At 40.9% G+C, this 19,988-nt stretch overlaps 1 protein-coding gene across 2 annotated transcripts in view; it reads left to right on the top strand.

Annotated features, from left to right (window-relative positions):
• Window positions 1–895: 895 nt before the first annotated feature.
• The window catches only part of cnc (cap-n-collar), a 553,804-nt gene continuing 534,711 nt past the window's right edge, over window positions 896–19,988 (top strand). The window contains exons 1-2 of one of the 2 annotated variants that reach the window (XM_067156616.2): window positions 896–1,040; window positions 1,160–1,253. In XM_067156616.2, the coding sequence (XP_067012717.1) occupies window positions 1,170–1,253 (84 nt within the window). In that variant the 5' untranslated portion in view covers window positions 896–1,040; window positions 1,160–1,169. Of the gene's footprint in view, window positions 1,041–1,159; window positions 1,254–1,552; window positions 2,769–19,988 lie in introns of those variants that run through there. The other variant, XM_067156615.2, reaches the window with a different exon arrangement.

The following is a 19,988-nucleotide window of genomic DNA, read 5'->3' as shown; positions in this document are numbered from 1 at the left end:
GAATCAATTTATTCACATGATTGTATAATGTCAAGACTTCCTGCCTGGCCTGGTCGGTAATGAATTCTTGTCCGTTTCGTGCACTTAACAACAGTCACAGACCACGACCCATTTTATCACAGCACGTTTCACAAGATGAACGTGGGGCTGTTGTGCACATCATGTAGACTTAAGAGAACCGGGTTCAAATCTTGCGATCAGTTATTAGCGTTTCAACATGTTTGTCCTAATATCGTGCTAAACAGACATATCGGCATGTAAGTGATAGTCGCATAATTATGTAAGATTTGCATATAAAAATTTTGGGAGATAATGAGCATTTGAACACAATGAACTCTTCCGGGTGTCGTATATTGGCTAAACTGTGGTGAAGACGCATCATTATTTACATACAGTATTTCTATTTCTGTTCGATGACGCAACCACTTTCTCTTGCTAACAGCGTTGGGTACTATCTTTTCATTTTCATATACTTCCAGAATTAATTAATTACTGCAGGCAAAATGACTACTGAATAAATACACGTTTTTTTTTTTTTTTCCCCGAGCTAGGAAATAGAAAAGTTACGCCTTTCTCGAACATCTGCGCCCTACGGTGCACTTATTATAAGAATTTTAATCTGACGTAACAAACTTTCCTAGACTGGGGTTGGTCACTTGTGTAGCGCTTACTTATGAACTGAAAGATGGTACTTGTACTATATTTCGTTGTCAACAGTAGATGGGAACGCCTAACAGGAGTGAAAAACAATAGTTATTAGTACGTGTCACTAAGATTAATTGCAGTGAGAAATATAAGTCCTACTTCTATAAAAATTAACACGTGCGGTACAATGTGCGGCGGAGTAATATATTACTTCTCTGATCACGATCCATGGAACTTCACTCTATCCATGACGTCATAATTTATAACCTTGACAGGAAGGAGAAAAGTGAGGTACGCGAAAGCTAGCGCCGTGATTTTTTCTATTTTCCAAAGGAATTTACTAATTTACTCGCGCCGACATACGACAATAGAATAGGCAAGTGTTTTGAGACCATGTATGTATGAATTTCTTCCACAATCATTCTCTTATATTTTGTATTTACATGTTAAAGCTGTCGCTCGTCTCGTTATCAGCTCGAACGAAGTGATTGAATGTATGTCAACAATTTTACAGAACTTCCAAAATGTTGGGGATGGAGGAAATGTCACAGATGAAGAGCCTTTCCCCTGGTTCGCCTCTGTCACCTATCAAATCGAAAAATGTGCAGGTAAGACATATTCTCTTAAATTGTGGCATGAACAATTTCTCTCTGTAATATTGGCAACCATGTTAACCACCATATGATCATAGTTTTTTTTTTTTGTTTTGTTTTGTTTTGCTACATGAGATATGAACCATTCGCATGTAGTGTGTGGCATGAATCCGTACATGTTTCTTCCTGGTGCAATGTCACGAAGGAAATTGTGCTCTCCAGTTATTCGGTCGTGGGAAAACTTATAATGAAATGTTGCTTGAAAAAAAAAAAAAAAAAGTAAAGGGCTCTGTAAAGTTACATTTCGTCATTCTCCCATGATGCTTTGAACAGCACGTGATCGTGGATCGGCGCATAACAACTCGCGGTGTTGCCCAACTGCTGAGTCATATGAAAAGTTGGTGTGTTAGCGCGTGTGGGTATTGTGTAGAAGTCCTCTATTTGGCGTGAAGTCCCTCGGAGCATCCGTTAGTTCTGTTGTTCTTGTGTTAATATCAAAGACAGCCATTATTTCATTGTTGTCGCACTACAAAATAATGTTAATTGCATGGTAGGAGTGTGTTAAGATAAGACTCTTCGTACAAGTTGATGAGTAACCTACAAGAAGATTGCCGGTTTCATTTGACAGTTCGGGAGTGGATCGAGCTCCGTTGACAACGGTGTTTTATTTACTAGCATGTTGATGTGTATTTGGTCTTAGCCAATTGCTGACAATGTTTCGCATCCATTATTGTTGTGAACAATCTCATTTTAAAGACACGGAGTTCAGTCCTAACCGTACCATTGTATAGCACAATGTATTGTTCATGAAATATATTTACCTTACGAGATAGTGCATTTATTTGAAACTGAAAACACGTTTCGCGATTTTCTTCGTTGTGTTGTGTTTTCTTTTAAAATAATTATACGATCTATAGTATGAGTGCATTAATAGTACTGTTTGTGAAGAACTCGTTTTGTAGTACATTTGGTGTTAGCTAGGGCAACTAGAGTGGAGCCCCTTGAGGGCTGAAGAGAGAATAATTTGTTAAAAACTAGTGTTTACATCCAATGACATTTTAGGACGTAGCAATGCTGTGCCTTAAGAAAATGTATCGTGATGATCTGCTCCAGTTGGCTATAATACTTAGCCTCCTGCGAGTGGATCCAGACTCTTATCTAGGTTATGATATTCCCACTGTAGGAGTTGGTATTCACGATTTGACTGACGGGACTAGCTGGGCCCATGCTCAGACATTGATTCACCGTAGGTTATATTTACATCCTAAGAGCTTGGACTCTGTTTTGTTAAACTATGAGCGAGAAGTGTTTGAAGATCTTAATGCTCTTGGGCGATACAACAGGATAAACTCGCACAGCTATGATGTGACTGCATATTTATTAAATGTTGATGGAGGAACCTCACCAAGTCCAGTCCCATCAAGCTCGAGGGAAAGGTTGTCTCCTGAACCTTCCAGCAGCAGAGCTGGAACTTCCGTGGAGGCAGATCCCCTAGACAGTTTGGAGCAGGCAGCTGAACTCACGCAAGAGGTAATGTGTGAATCTCTGATCTAAGTTGCAAATATTATTTGGAAGGTTCTGTTCTTTTTGGAACAGTTCCAAGAATTCTTATTGTACCCAAATTGTGGATAGTCAGAAAGAAGTCATTGGGCTTTTAACTGTGGTGTTGCAAAATGCACTTTCTCAAGGTCCTACCCTGACGTGTCTTTAGATATTGAAAGATCATTTTCAATATATTGTCCTTGCCATCTGAAATCAGTATGGAGGGAGAACAGCACATTGCTATGGTTATTACCAAATCTCCCATAAGAACACATTAGGAGCAAGGATATTTCAAAGTCTTCATTAAGATATAGGCTAATTTATTTCAAGTATTGGGCTAAGTGTCCCGTTACAGTCTTGCATTTTCTCATCCTGCAGAGTTTATATTTTTATGTCATCTGGAAGAGTAAAACAATATTGAAATTATCAAGTTGGCAGCCTGAATGGCGTTGGATCAAAATTCCTGCACACGGTAGCCTCAACTATAATACAATCCCTCTTTCATTGCTAGGTTCCAGCATAATCAGAATGTTGAAATTAGTTGGCATGCTGCCTTGACGGACCAGTTCAGAAGGTAGTGTGGTTATTTTTGTTATAAGAGGAAATTCATCTTTGAGGCAACTGTCCTCTATTAACACTAATCAGAGGAAAAAAATAGAAGCGCTTCGACCCTTTGAAGAATTAAGGTATCGGTGAATGAAAAGTAAGGGGCATTAAGGGCGTGAAAATCAAAGACGTCCTAGGCCGTCAAGGTCAGAAGTGGTCAGAGTTGACCAGGCAGGCCGGGTAGGAAAGATGAAGAGTTGGGCACAAGTAAGTGGAAGCAATGCCAGACTTGGGGCCTCGTGGTCACCAGCCCACTCTCCCAAGTCAAAACACTGTGGGTCCTCGTTTTAGTTGCCCTTTTTACAGGCAGGAAATTCATAGTGCATGTATTCTACGGGCCCCACACTTGGGGGGGTGAGCTATAGGACTATCACCTGAATCTTGTCCTGTGTATAGACCAGATTTTCATTATCTTCTACCAAGGCTCATGTGCTATTGCCATTGTGATCAGCTGCACTGGCGGTGCCAGTAAATTCAAAATCTTTCAGACTTGCAAGTACAGACAGTGAAAATTTGCCAATGTTGTAAGTTAGGCCTACATGAAATCATATTTTTTAACTGTGCAAGTGCCAGCAGTGTAGGGATAGGATAGTATGCCTGCCTCTTACCCAGAGGCCTTGGGTTTGATTCCCGGCCAAGTCATTTTTTTTACCTGGATCTGAGGGCTGGTTCGAGGTCCACTCACCCTACCTGATTAGAATTGAGGAGCTGTCCAACTGTGAGGTAGCGGCCCCAAGAAAGCCAAGAATAACGACCAAGAGGATTCGTTGTGCTGACCACACAGCACCACATATCTGCAGGCCTTTGGACTGAGCAGCGGTCGCTTGGTAGGCCATGGCCCTCGGTTGTTGCGTGCTATGGAGTTTGGTTTGGTTTATTGTACAAGACGCTTCTTTAATTAAGTGTCAATCAAAACAAATTTATAAATTGAGAAATTAACGTGAATATTTACTTTAATCCACATGCATTTTTCTTTAAATTCCAGCTTAAGAAAATGATTGAAGACATCTCTCAGAAAAGAAAAAATTATAAAGTATTTGTTCCAAAGCCTTGAATGACACCTTCAAGTGAACTAATGAGAACTGTACTGAAAGTAACACTAACTTTCTGATGCAGGAATAAATAACCATAACTTCTGCCAAAATTTGCATGCTCACAAACACTTGGTCCCAAATTTCAGTTGTTGCAAAACTGAAATTTACAAAATTCCTTACCTTCAAGGCTATTTTACACACATACATAAAGTCGGACGGGACAACCACAGGCTGGGTGTGCTTGGAATATAAGCCTCTCCATCTACCACTTCTCTTCTCTCAGTGTCGTCCAGTTCCCTCCTCTTGCCTCGATGCTCTTTTTTACACTTCTCAGCTATCTGTCCCTCGGTCTTTCTCCAGGTCTCCTTCCCTTCAACTCCATTTCTAACATCTTTCTTGGTATCCTCCCTTCTTCCACTCTCTTAACATGTCCATACCTTACAGTCTTGATTTTTCTCTCTTTTCCTGTAGGGGTACCTTATTTAATATTTTCCAAACTCTCTCATTCCTTACTCTGTCCATTCTTGCTAAACCTACTGGACACCTTTGAAACTTCAGTCGTACTGCTTGCAATCTACTTTTATTCCTCTCATTCATCACCCACATTTCTGATCCATATGTCAAAATTGGCACAAAATAAATCTTGTAGATAATTCCTTTACATCTCTGTGGTACATCCTTGTTCCATATCAATCCTCCCACACTCACAAAGAATCCATTTGCACTTCTTCCTCTTTCATTGATTTCCATCCTGTTTCCTCCATGTTCTTCAATTAAACTTCCCAGGTTTCAGCTCTTTTCAAATGCTCCTCTCCTAATGTTATGCCATTATACACTCGGTTCTTGTTTTGTGTCGTTACCAGCACTTCACTCTTTTGGGCTGAGAACTTCATTCCATAAGATGACACAACTTCCTCCCATACATTGAGCTGTTCCTGCACTTCACTCTCACTGTTTCCCGATATGCTGTCTTTAAAAGATATGATAGTCGTCAGATACTATGTTATGCTGTTCGAGTTACCTAGTGGTTGAAATATAAAGCAGTCTTGAAGTGCTTGTTAGATGTTGCACGCTAGTGGATGTTGCATCACGCTGCCACTGGCACACTCTCAGTCCTTAAGAACACACACAAAATTGACAAGCCCGAGTCTTTTGTACAGTATCTTAACTTCGGAAGCAGTGTCTGGGAGATCTGCCTCGCATAAGTACTCGGAAAAGTGTTGCCAGAGTGCATGCCAGATGAAGGCAGAATAAGATATATACGTACATTTTCTTGAAATTTAATATAAACTGTTCTTGAGAGGAAGGAATCTCATATTCCTTCTCTGCCGCTCCTGCTCGTGACGGCTACGTTTTCTTGTTACATGCGTGAATTTTCCAAAGTGCATTTTTTTCTTTTCTTCTGAGAAAGCTGTCGCTTGATATCTGGTTAAGCAGCAGATTCTGTTCACTCTTCAAAGCTGCGGCAACTCATTTCTTCCAAACGAACATGTGGATATTTAATTTTTCTTCAATTGTCATTCATTATTCAGTTGGGGAAAATACAATTCCTCTCCGTTTTATTCCATCCTTCCACCACTCTTCATTCATCACCGTGGCTTACTCCTAATCCTTTGAGTGGCAGCTGAAATTGCACAATTCTATGCTAGAAGTGCCAAGTCTGTTTCCCTTAACCCCCTATGGATGAGAGGAGTATAGTAACATTCACAGTATCCCCTGCCTGCTGTAATAGGTGACTAAAAGGACCTCAGGGGCTCTTAACTTGAGAGTGTGGATTGGTGACTACATGGCCCTTAGCTGAGTCCTGACATTGCTTCCACTTACTTGTGCCAGGGTCCTCACTTTCATCTATCCTATCCAACCTCTCTTGGTCAACTCTTGTTCTTTTCCAACCCTGTGAGGGCTAGGGAGTCTTTCATTTAATGCCCTTCGGAGCAAAGTGTGAAACCCCTTCCATCTTTTCCCTCTGATGAGGATGGTGCCCAGTTGTACTTCCTCTTAAAACAATAATCATCACCAGGCGAGTTGGCGTGCGGTTAGGTGTGCGCAGCTGAGAGCGTGCATCCGGGAGATAGTGGGTTCAATCCCCACTGTCAGCAGCCCTGAAGATGGCTTTCCGTGGTTTCTCCTTTTCACACCAAGCTGTACCTTAATTAAGGCCACGGAAGCTTCCTTCCCACTCCTACGACTTTCGTATCCTATCGTTGTCGCAAGACCTATCTGTGTCAGTGCAATGTAAATCAAATTGTAAAGAAAGAAAAACAACAACAACCACCACCACCACCACTGTCAGATAAATGTTCACGATTTCTTAGCTATCATTAAAATTTGTCACTTGGTTCTCATTTTTTGGCAGCTAGCAACATTCTATTCTTTCTTTTAGCGTTCCAGAAATCTAAATATATTGGCTGAATTGCAACATTTCACATAACTGGCTGTGTTTTGGAATCTGTAAAGAAATTGGTCAAGTAGTCCTACTACATTCTACGAAGAAGGAGAAAATGCTGAAAGACACTCTAGTCTACTAGCTAAAAAAGAACAAAGCTTTATGTCACATTTCAATGACAGCACGTAAAGTGAGATATACACACAGTAACAGTTTCCTGTACACATTGTGTTTAATAATCATCATTGTTCGTTTCTTGATTTTTATCATTGGAGGAAACCCTGAAGAACCTTGGTTGCCTGTTGGAACGTTTTATGCGAAATAACGCCCGTTTGTTAGAGGAAAAACATTGTCACAATTATTTTGCATCTATATATCAGACTGTAGCAGTAGCTATACTGTACGCGAGTCAGCTGTTGCTCCCTGCAGCCGAAACATATTATTTTAAAGCGAGCTTCTGAGGAAGCTGAAGTTTCCTGCTATTGAAAAACCTTACCATTAGTTGCATATAGCAAATGTAAGAACTGTGTCAAGTTAAACAAAATATTGATTACATCAGTATTGGCACTTACAAGGCTTACCGGTAACATAATCTACGTTACCACTCGAGGGGTTAACCAAGTCTGTCCATTGTATTCTAAATCTCTCCTATCTCTTATTCTACTTTAGTATTTATTGTTCATTTTTAATGAACATGATCCTTTTTTTTTTTTTTTTTAACTACTTCCCCTCTCACAGACACACAGTCCCCCATCCATCTGAACCCCAGAGAAAACTTGGCCAGAGATGCTCTGCTTTCGTAATGAATCATATTTATAGGGTTTTGCTCGCAGTTAGCCAACACACTGGTGATGTTTTTCGATGAAATCTGAAGTCTGCAAGTTGAATTAACTTTCCTCCACTTTGATATTAGAAAGTAGACTTTGTTCTATATTGGCTCATTTTTTCCGTAGCATCATGTATTACAATATGCAATATGTTCATAAACATAGAACAGGTAGTCGTTTATGATAGACAGGATATGGTATAAACATGAAAGGGAAGTGTGGGAAGAGGAGGAAGGACAAACATGGAAACATCTTCAGATAGATTGGCTCTTTCCTCATAAACTCCCATTGTTCTACATCAATTTTTTCTCAGCTCGCAACAAGCTCGTTTCTGCTCTCGAGCTTCATCAGGAGGGTGGGCCTCGACACTCATTGAGGAGCCATGTTGACAGATCTTCAGAAAGCTGAATAAACACAGGAAGAAGAAAAGATGCCAAAAGATAAACATGAATACAGTTGGTGAAAGATTAGGAATGCAGGACTCAAATGGGTGTTTGATTACTTGATTATGATTGACCATTGGTGCCCAGAGTGTGTGCTGTGATGCCCTGGATAGCCATGCTTGCTCAGGGGAGCGTGCAGTTTTCGTTTTCTGTTAAAACTAGAGTTAGTGTTCGGACATGGAATCGATTGAATGGTTTTCTGATTAAGCATGTTGCTAATCTTGTTTGTGAGAAGCTGGGTATTGGGGTCGCTGTGTTGGAAGAGTAAAGTCAGTGTAGAGAAGAAAATGAAGACGGCTGTGTTTAGTTTCACTCCCAAGATTTTGAGAAAATGAGCCGTGATGAACGAGCTCATCCGTCCCAATCGTTTCAGTGGTGCAGTTGTTTGGTGCGTGTTTATTACCGTATACTGGTACATTCTGTGAAGTGTTTTGAGTTGTATTTATTAAACTTAATTAATTGCACTCGTAAGTTGTACCCTAATTATTATACATATTTTGGTCTATAGTGCCATTGAATACCCATATTATTATTATTAGCGTATGGCTAGGAAATTATATACATAATATACAATATATACACAATAACAAAAGAACATTGATTCACTTCAGGCATTAGTGTTATCTCTTATATCTGAATGTCCAACTTATCAATCCACTGTAGTGCTTCCACTGTTGGAGATAGGAAGTCTTCCAAACTACCTGGATAAGCCCGTAGTTGACACTCGCTTACAATGTGGGGAATAGTCTGGCGAGGGGCTCCACAGTCACATTCTGGAGATGGTACAAAGTTCCACTTGTAGAGAGAATCCCTGCACCTTCCATGACCTGTCCTGATCCTGTTCAGTCTGGACCAAGTTGCACGTGGCAGTTGGGATCCATTTACAATATTTTCCCCTCTGAAGATGTTATGCAGGGGCACGTCGGGAGAGTTATTCCATTGGCCTTTCCACTCCTCCAAAGCATTGAAGTTGGTGGACGTCTTCAAAGCAGCATCACAAAGGGGTGGATGTCGTGATTTCAGTCTTTTGAGACTAAGAGCTGGTATGTCATTTAGAACAGGTAGCAGAGGATTCTTGCAGATCTTGTTGTACTCTCGAACAAGAGCTCTGGATCTTCATAAGTCAGGTGGCATTATTCCTAACAACAGTGGGAGCCAGTGAACTGGAGTTGATCTGATGGTGCCAGATATAAGACGCATGCTGGTATTCAATTGTGGGTCAATATACTTTGTATACGGACTATTAATCCACACTGGAGCACAGTAGTCAGCAGCAGAGAAAACCAGTGCTAAGGCTGAAGAGCGTAGGATGTTTGCAGTAGATCCCCAAGTAGTACCAGTTAGCTTCTGAATAATATTGTTTCGGTGAATACCCATAATTAGCAAGGGAACCATGAACTAGAAAACTTTTGAAACTACTTTGATGGATCAGTTTTGATAAGATTTACTGCTGCTTAGAAGAACCCCTTTCATTTTCTTTATCCTCCCCTTTTCCCATTTTGTTTGATGTCTTTCTTGGAACATAGGTCTGGGTCATCTGTGTAGTTCAGGTGTATTTTTTGTGGATTTTTATTGATGAAGGACAGCTACTTTACTGTACAGCACTCTCATGTCTCTTAAAGTTGATAGAAATTAATGTTAAAAACATTCATCATTACAATTTTGTCATTGGGCCACGTGCCCTTTTATCCCTCTAACTTACGCCATTTTGTTTGTACACCTCTGCTAGATTCTGTCTTTCTCACTCTTCCACCAAGGTGTTTCTAGCTACATCCTTCATTTCGACAATTTTCTTCTTGATCTTTCTCTTCTTAGTGTACCTCCCTCAACCATAGAGCTTGGATTGAACTAGCCTCTCCGGGCTCATCCACTTGATGTGTCCATGGGAAGCTAGTCTCCTTTTCTTCACATTGTTATTCCCGAGCATAAGATCACTACCCGTCTTAATGTTGGATCATTCTTTCCATGATTCTTTCTTTTCTTCAACTTTCTTCTTTTTATTCTTGTGTCTTTTTATCATACAACTCTGCCATTCAGTTAAGTGCATCCAAACTCCTGCATTAACTTGTAACACTTCATGCTTCTGAGGTTTGTTTCCGGTTTTCATGCTAGGGAAATGCCGGAGTTGTACATTAATTGAGGCTGTGGTCACTGCCTTCTCAGTCCTAGCCTTTCCTCAACTCGCTGTCACCAAGTATCTTACCTGTGTTAAACCACTCTCAGAAGAATTTCATAAACTGAGAGTTACAGCTTTGTGCCCTAGATCATCTTATATGTATAGTACGCTTTTCGATTCGTGTTAGCTAAGTTCATTCTTATGCACAGTGTGTTCATATTTAAAATGCTCAGTTTATGGTCAACATCCCGCCATTTTTCTTCGCATGATCAAGCAATGGACTTACTTTTAAGTATGTTTCTTCCAGGTAGTGGTACCTCTAAGCCACTCTACTTTAGGCCTTGAATCAGTCAGCCTGAAAAAAATGTAGCCCAATGTATGAGTAATTTAGTCTGCTTGTAACATTCAGTGTAACTGCTAACTGACTGGATTTCTTCTTTACATCTCAGGGTCATTATCTCCTGTACTACCATCCTGCTGTTCTGTGCAATGGCAGGTCCACTGAGAAATACACCATTGACCCATGCGTCCCCTTGCTTCCCAGTACCAGTGTCACGTTCTTACGTGTTAGAGCAGCGCAAGTTTTCAGATGAATTCTGTCAGTTGCAAAGCTTGCACTGCAGCTTGGGAAGATCGTTGAAGTGTTTCCCTAGGAGTCTGGCTTTCAGACAAAACTTGGACTCTGTGCAGCCAGTGCGTTGTTAAGAGGTACCTTCCTTCCATGGCTTCCAAGATATTCTCTCTTCCAGAGTATGATGGTGATGTTCTTCAACCCTGCAGCAGTCACACACAATTCTATGTCATTTCTTGACCAGCAGATTGGCAGCATGTTTCCGTATTGATAATTGCTGAAACTGTGTGTGTTCATTGTTTCCAGTGCTTAGGAACCTGTTTGATATCATATTAGTTTTGTGTATATAACAACCAGTAGTTCAGTTGGTTTTTGTAGTTGACATCTGCATTCGGGTGTAGGCCTAATATAGATTTGATTTCAAGACACTTTGTACCTTCACGTTCCTTGCCTTACTCTCATTAACTTTCCAGTAATAAATAGTTACTATAAATTCTTAGCATCTGTGAGTTATATGCTTGAAATCTATGATAAGGAAAATATTTCTTTTTTAGTTATATTATTTAATTTTAACCTAGAATAATTTAGTTTTCATTGAATTTCAGTAGCCTGGACAACTGAACACATTTGATCATAATTAAGAGGTTTTTGTTGCATAAACCTCGTTTTGTTCGTTTTACGAAGTATGGACATGGATTGATGAGAGTTGAGAAAGTTTTTATTGAGGAACTTGTAAGTACTGTGAAAATCTTTCCTAGCAGAAGAACGACCCTAAACGACTGAGGGTGTCGAATAATGCAAGTGAAGGATCATGAAAGGTGCGTACTCGGGCCTCACTTGCGGAGTATCACCAGAATTAAAAGAAACGACAGTTGTTTTTTGGCTGGCAGTATAAGAGAGATAATGGTAGGATTATAAGTGTTAACCCTGTGGTTGTTACTCTGGGGGGGGGGGGGGGGGGGTAGGCAGAACAAATAGTTCCACAAACATGACAAGTGGCAAGTGAGTTAATGTTGACAGCAGAGAGCTTCCCTCTTGTATATCCACCTATTTGTAAGCACATGCAGATGATCGGATAGGATATTTTAGTGTGAATATGAATTCATAACTTCCTAGAACCCGCTTGATCCTTACTCTAAATTCTGAATGGTGGTGGTGATTATTCTTTTAAGAGGAAGTACAACTAAGCAGCCATCCTCTATTAACACTAATCGGAGGGGAAAATGGAAGAGGTCCGACACTTCGAAAAGAAAGGTATTGGCCAAAGAAAGACAAGGGCCGGGAAGAGGGTGAAAATGAAAGACTCCCTAGGCCTCGGAAACCTAATATCGTCGGGGTCGAAAAAAGAACAAGAGTTGAACAAGGGAGGTCAGATAGGATAGATGAAAGTGAGGAGCCTGGCACAAGTAAGTGGAAAGCAGTGCCAGGATTCAACTAAGGGTCCTGTGGTCGCCAACAGACGCTCCCAAGTCAAGAACCCCTCGGGACCCTTTTAGTTGCCTATTATGACAGGCAGGGGATATCTTGGATGGTATTCTACTGCCCTACACCCACAAGGGACTCCAGATTCTGAGTTTTTGATCATTTTGTTTACAACAGCTTGCTTTTATATGAGTATGGCTCATGGAAGTCTGCAACAACAATAAAAAGTTGTTTGATGATAAGCACACTTGTTACATAAAAGTGTGATAGGTATCTTTGAAATAGCGTGTGGTTTGTTGGCAGCTTGTGCCTCTTATAAAAAGACATTCTCAGTAGGTAATGGATTTTTTTTTTAATTACTCCTGTAATTGCCCTTAGAACCTCATCTTCTGAAACTATGTGCAATTTGTGAATGTTTGTGCTTTCATTGAGAGTGCTAATAATACTCGATGAGCAAGATCTCAAAGAGGTAGTTTTTATCTGAAGTTTTCATTATAAGTTTTTTTTTTTTTTTTTTTGCTAGTTGCTTTACGTCACACCGACACAGATAGGTCTTATGGCGACGATGGGACAGGGAAGGGCTAGGATTGGGAAGGAAGCGGCCGTGGCCTTAATTAAGGTACAGCCCCAGCATTTGCCTGGTGTGAAAATGGGAAACCACGGAAAACCATTTTCAGGGCTGCCGATAGTGGGGTTCGAACCTATCTCCCGAATACTGGATACTGGCCGCACTTAAGCGACTGCAGCTACCGAGCTCGGTCATTATAAGTTTTGTCCATTTCGAGGTCATATTGAAAGTTAACGCATTTAATATTTCTTTCTCTCTCGGTAAAGTCCTGTATTGTTGTTTAACTTGTCTGCCGCACGGAAACCGAGTCAAGTCAATAAACGACAGATCTAACCGCCTTAAGGCCTTCAGCGTTCCTCGTCCATCGGAATAACTGCATAGCTCACAGGGATCGTAAAATGATTGTTTCTCATTTCACTTTCTGCAACTGTTTAATTTCCGTATTCTAGATATGTCTTTATGACTTTCAAACGAACTCCTGTTTGGTGCAAAGCTAAGAACTTAGATCGTCTTCTTCTCTGCAGCCGACTACTGCACTTGGCGTGTAGCAATCGTCGTAGGAAGAAGAGTCGACAATACCATGGCGTTTCCAATTTAAAGTTATTCACCTCCTCCGCATCTTTGAAAGTCTAATTTTCTGCTTGAAAGTGTCTCGTGGTATGCTGTACTTTCATAATTGATTTATATCGCTACAAGTCTGTCCCTTTAAGTGTTCAGCCCCAAGGATGGTTGGATCCTTTAAGTAGCACCACCGAAGATTATGCGGTTTTTAGGAAAACCACAAACAAACAAACAAAAAAAAACCATGGTGGCGACATAACGAGGCGTTCCTCACTAGACCAGAAAGTACTGTTGCCACTCGTTGGGGTCGCGCAGCTGTGAGATAGTAGGTTCGAACCCTATTGTGGGCAGCCCTGAAGATGGTTTTCCGTAGTTTCTCTTTTCACATCAAACAAATGCTGGGACAGTACCTTAATTAAGGCCACGGCCGTTTCCTTGCCACTCCTACTCCTTTCCAACCCCGTCGTCGCCATAAATCCTATCTGTGTCGGTGCGACGTAAAGCAACTTGTAAAAAATAAACTTCCGTACTGTCTCAACCATAAATGAAACGGAGACTTCGATGGAAGCTGCATTTCACTGTGGCCTGTGTTACAGACTGATAATGATACTACAATACCACATATGGAAGGCCTCATCGAGTGGAAATTTCTGTTCCGCAGTTTTACGATGGGTTGCCCATTTTATATAACCTATCCCGTGATTATGTAGTGAAGTTCATAGCGATAGGGTGAAACAGACTACACATTCATTCTTCGAAATGTCGGACCTTCCATTTTCTTCCTGTGATTAGTGCTAATTGAGGATGCTTGCACTTCCCCTTAAAACGGTATTCACCACCACCACCTTCTCTGAGGCTTGTCCGTGCGCTGGAAAACTATCTGTTGCTGCCATGTGAGTGACATCCAGAACAAGAGCTCGTTTCTGTATACGTTTATTATTTCGTTATTTGCAGTATGCGTGTGACCAAGGCTACAGTAACTAAGTCTACCATAACCTGTTTGTGTGTTAACTGACGTTTTGTTTTGACCATGAAGACTCCGTTTCTTGTTGCCTAGCGAGTTCATTAGGGTCTCAAGAATTTGAGGCTTGTTTACGAGCCGCTTCCCTCGAGATAATTCTTCACGCTGCGTTTTCTTATTTCCATTAATATACTCTTGTGGTGTCTCGGTTTCTTTATTTGAAATCAGTTACACGGTGGAACTCGTAAAATTGGTGATGTTCGTTTCACCCCCCCCCCCTCCTAACCTCACCGCTGCTCGCTCTCCTCATTCCGTACCCCTTGTTAGGAGTGTAGTGATTCCCTGAGACACAGACCTTCTCTTTTGTTGCATAGACTGCAGTTCGAAAACTGTTGCGAGATGTTCGGCAAATCTATGTTGACCAGCATATAAGAATTTGACCTCTGGATTTCTTACCATTTAATTTGTTCTCTATCATCTACTACTACTACTACTACTACTACTACTCAAAGTTGGCATTCCTCCCCTGGAGGGGAAGGTTACACGCTCTCTCTCTGGCCAGGGGATCTGGTATGGTGATCTGTGATTTAGAGAGAGGTGAGGTGGGTGCAGCCGTGGCCTATACTAGGAACCGTCCCGGCTTTCGCCTTAATGCAGGAGAATGGAAAATCACAGAAAACCAGTCTCAGGACAGCCGACGGTGCTGAATGTCCTCTGCTTGGTTGGTCCGAGTGCCGAGCTGTCGGACCACGAACCAGCGGTGCCCAGTTGTAAGCCAAAGCTTACTCTGCAACCGCCGACGGTACGAGTTTGTCGTGCTTATTTGCCGGTTAGACACAGAGGCAAACGGGGGTTTTCTTCCTTGCCCTACACACTCCAAGTATGGCTTTTAAATTGAAAGGTGAAGTATTCTCCTATGATTGTGACTGTTATAGAGAGCCCTTTAAACCGTTCCTTAGTATCCTGTATTCTTTATTTCTAATGGTAGCCTACACCAACTCCTGAAATAAAGGACTTGAAGACTTAATCACATGGAGGTTAATGTATGATGGTGTACAGAATCAACGTGGCAGTGCGTATATTTTGGTCACATCTTCGAAAGTTACAAATACTTTTTATTATTATTATTATTATTATTATTATTATTATACATCTATTATTCTTCGTATAATCATATACATTGGATATTAGCCTATATTTGGAAAATAAAATGATAGTAGAACTTTCGAAATAATTTATTCTTTTCTCGACTGTACCAGATTCGAACCGGCGACACCCAGAAAATTTCCACGCCACTGGCTTTCGCTTCTGAATTCCCCTTTCCTTGATGATTCGTGCATTTGTATATCTATTTTTTTAAATTGATTTTTAAATTATTTTTTCTACTAGTTTAATATCGCACTAACTCATCGAAGGTTTTTAGCGGAAGGTGGGAAAAGGCTAGGATAGGGAAGGTATTTGCCTGGTGTGATTCGAACGCACTATCTACCGAGTGCAAGCTCACAGCTGCATGGCCAACTCGGTCCAGCATTTGCACGTTTATTTTCACGTCTTCCATGTCATTCCTCATCCCCCGTGACGTGGCAATAGAATACGTCCTCCCTGCTACTTGGGAGCACGAATTGGTCACCACGGTTCTCCTGGCTGAGTCTTCATTCCCCCTTGGTGTCCGGCTCCATGGCTTGCTGGTCCAAGGGACCCCAGGTTCGATTCCCGGCTGGGACAGGAATTTAACCATAATTGGTTAATTCCGATGGCCCGCGGTGTGTGTGTGTCGTTTTCGGCATTAGAATGCAGCACAGCTGTCTTCAGAGACGCAGGTTGCTTACAAACTCGAAAGACCTGCACCAGGCCTCTTCGGCCTTAGTCAGCTGCTGTTCTATGCCGACGGTATTAGGTTTGCGAGTCCTAGGGCGTCCTCCATTTTCACGCTCTTCGTGGCCCTCGTCTTTTTGAACGATACCTTCATTCTATGAAATGTCACACGATATCAACACTCGCTTAAAACTCCGAGCCTACTTGTTTTATTTTTCCTGTAGTCGATGTTAGGAAAGGCTGAGGTGGTGGCGATTGTTTCAAGAGGAAGTGCAACTAGGCAACCATCCTCTATATAGCATTAATCAGAGAGAAAATACGGAAGGTATCAGACATTTCGAAAAATGAAGATGTCAGTGAAAGAAAGACAAGGGCCACGAAGGGCGTGAAAATGAAAGACTCCCTAGGCCTCGCGTGCTCTAATACAATCGGGGTCGGGCAAGAACAAGAGTTGACCAAGGGAGGTCGAATAAGATACATGCAAGTAAGGAGCCTGGCACAAGTAAGTGGAAGCAATGCTAGGACTTAGCTAAGTTCCCCGTCGTCGCGAATCCACGCTGCAAAGTTGAGAGGCCTTGGGGCCCCGGTTAATCGCCTCTTACGACAGGCAGGGGATACCGCCCCCACCCACAGGGGGATAGGAAAGACTGATTATCTCGTGGTTTTCTCCCTTTAAACAATAGGCTTTTTAACATTTTATTACGTTAAAAACTAGCTCAGAGGGCGACGGCAACTTAAGAAATATACTACCGAGAGAGTTGGCCGTGCGGTTAGGGGCGCGCAGCTGTAAGCTTGCATTGGGGAAAGTGGGTTCGACGCCCACTGCTAGCAGCCCTGAAGATGGTTTTACGTCGTTTTCCATTTTCACACCAGGCAAGATGTACCTTAATTAAGTCCTATCTGTGTAGGTGCGACGTAAAGCAATTTGTAAAATATATGTACACTCTTTCTGTGGAGTGTGTTTTTATAATGTCATATTCGTTTGTGATAGCGTGCCCTTCAGCAGCCTATGATTTTGACCTTTAAGGACACTCATTGTTCGTTTCACCGCCAGCTCGGCTTAAGTTGGCTGTGCTCCAGATAGTGCACCAGTGAAAGTATATTTTAACCTTGAGCTTGAGATCTTCTGCCTTACTTTTAGCCACCTGGAGAGACAGGGACGCTATATTTATTCTTGTCTAGCGTTCAGTGGCACAAAGTTGCTTGTTTGTCTAGGACAAGATTCATAATTACAATGAAGCGTTTCTGAAGTAGGTTGTTATTCGGCAGGATATTTGTTTACTTAATTCATTTGAGTATTATTTCCTTTAAAGCATATTATTATTATTATTATTAGTAGTAGTAGTAGTAGTAGTAGCAGTAGCAGACCCTAGCAGTACCGAGCTCGATAGCTGCAGTCGCTTAAGTGCGGCCAGTATCCAGGTATTCGGGAGATAGTAGGTTCAAGGCCCACTGTCGGCAGCCCTGAAGATGGTTTTCCGTGGTTTTCTTATTCCTTTCCGGGTCACGGCTGGAGTGCCGTCATACAGTTAAAGGATCGCTACCCAGAACTAGCTGCGAACAGTGAAGTATTTTTTAACCTTGAGGTTGAGATCTTCTGCCTTACTTTTAGCCACCTGGAGAGACAGGGATACTATATTTATTCTTGTCTAGCGTTCAGTGGCACAAAGCTGCTTGCTGAGTCCTCAAAGGACCTCCCAAGTTCTCCAGTCTGTAGAAAATGATGCAAGATCAAGAAAACACTATAACATATTTGGAAGAGAAGACTTTTTTTATTAATAACAGAATGCATTTGAAAATGCCTGGAAAAGAAAACAAGAACTTGGTGTCGAAGGAAACTGCAATTTGTTTGGTCTTATAAATTCTTGCATTTTTACCCCCGGGAGTATATATTGTTTCTTTCGCTGAAATTCCGTCCTTTGCTTCTTTTCTTTTTCATAAGAAAATCAGTACCTATCAAATCGAATTCCAGAAATCGCGTCGAGTTGCAGCCTATATTATTTTATTAACAGATACTAATAGAAACGTGAGGAAAATAAGACTGGGTATTTCTTGAGTCGAGAAATAAACTTAAATCGGGGAAAATTGATTAATTGAGGAAGTTCTCACGCTGTTAGTGATATTAACCTGACCACACCCGTTATCCGTAGTATGATTATACTCCTGTTATTCACGCTTAGTGGAACAACATGTTGAGATTATACCTCATTCCAACTTTCCACTCGGATGAAGGTCCTCAAACACAATGTGTTCAAAGTTTCTCTGGGATTCTCTTATCCTCTGTTGTAGTTCATTACTTTTATCTAATTTCTTATCCTGGCCTCAGACTGACTCTGTGTACGGTTGTTGCTTTTTAATATGTTTCATACCGTGACATCTTTACTGAAACAGACTCATTTATAACAGCCGACTGTTCTGCGGCTGTTTTCGTGTTATGTAGCTTCTGTCCTTCACTCGATGCCTTCGTCGTTTGAAATATGCCCGTGCACTCCTTTCTCCCACAGGCGCTCAGTTCCGTTTGCCTCGCACTTGGTGGGAAGAAACGACATAGTGTATCCGTCCGCTGGTTGGAGAGTAACTGGGCTACTGTCGTTACTTCGCTTGATTGCGGCGATTACAATAGGAGGTAGCTAGAAGAGAGACGGTAGGTGTGACGCGCAGCCGGCCAGGAGCGTGTGACGTCAGCGGACCAGGCGCTGTAACTTACTACAAATCAGAGTGCGGAGCGCCCGGCTTATCTTCCTTATCACAAATACGTTTACGTTGTAATACTCGTATAATTTTTTCACACGAAAACCACTAAGATATTGCAAAACCTATTATTTTGTTTGTGTGCTTTAGTAAATATTGCAGACCTACTTTAAAACCCATAATAGTTTAAAAATCATTTTAAAATGGTTCATTACACCGGAAATGTTAGTATTTACAGTTCCCAATTACTTGAAAGAATTTAACGTAAGTACCCTATACACGTACAGATAAAATAAACCAAAGCTTAAAGTAAAGCATTTCATTTACACTGAGAGGATGTTCGTGCGATTCGAATTATTTTGAAAGAATCAATTTAAAGTTTGATGAATAGGAAAATTTGATTTAATTGAAATAACATTAATTTTATATGTTTTAGTATAGAAATAGAACAAATTTATTTATTTATTTATAGTGGAGTAGTACTGTGAAGGAAAATTGAAAAAAATTGAAAATAAATTTTTAGAGAAGTAAATTGATATTGTACCTTGTGTATCAGGGTTTATTAAAATTGAAATAGAGATTTATTTTTCCCGAATTAAAAAGAGCTAAGAAATGATTTTAACCGTAAAAGTCTAAATAAAATACACAAGACTGAATACTGCATGTTGTTACTTTTCCTGAAAATAGTAAGTGCTGCACTAACGTTATTGCTTTTTTTATTACTAACAAAAATCATTAATAATAATAATAATAATAACAATAATAATGGAACCCTCTTTTACAAAAGTATTTTAAGGCTGTAGTTTATAATCACATAATATTTCAAAACAAAAGATTAAGAGTTCACTTTCTTAAAGATAATAATAATAATAATAATAATAATAAATCTACATAACAAAAATAACATTACTACTAATTTAGGCTTACCGTTCAGGACTTAATTTTGTTCAAGTTTTTCCGTGCAGCGTCAGCATGCTCATCTGTAGTCCAGCTTTCATTCACTGACCTAGCTGCCTCTGTGGATCAGCGGTAGAGTGTCGGCCTCCGGATCCCAAGATAGCGGGTTCAAACCCGGGAGGGGTAATCGGTTTTTTGAAGGGCGGAAAAAAGTCCATGTCGTGCGATGTCAGCATGTAAAAGATCTCTGGTGACACATTTGGTGTTTACCCGACAAAATTCATTAAATCTCAGCCATAGACGCCCGAGA

Source organism: Anabrus simplex, chromosome 12 (assembly GCF_040414725.1).
Source record: "Anabrus simplex isolate iqAnaSimp1 chromosome 12, ASM4041472v1, whole genome shotgun sequence".
Classification (NCBI taxonomy): domain Eukaryota; kingdom Metazoa; phylum Arthropoda; class Insecta; order Orthoptera; family Tettigoniidae; genus Anabrus; species Anabrus simplex.
This window is presented reverse-complemented; position numbering and strand designations above follow the sequence as displayed.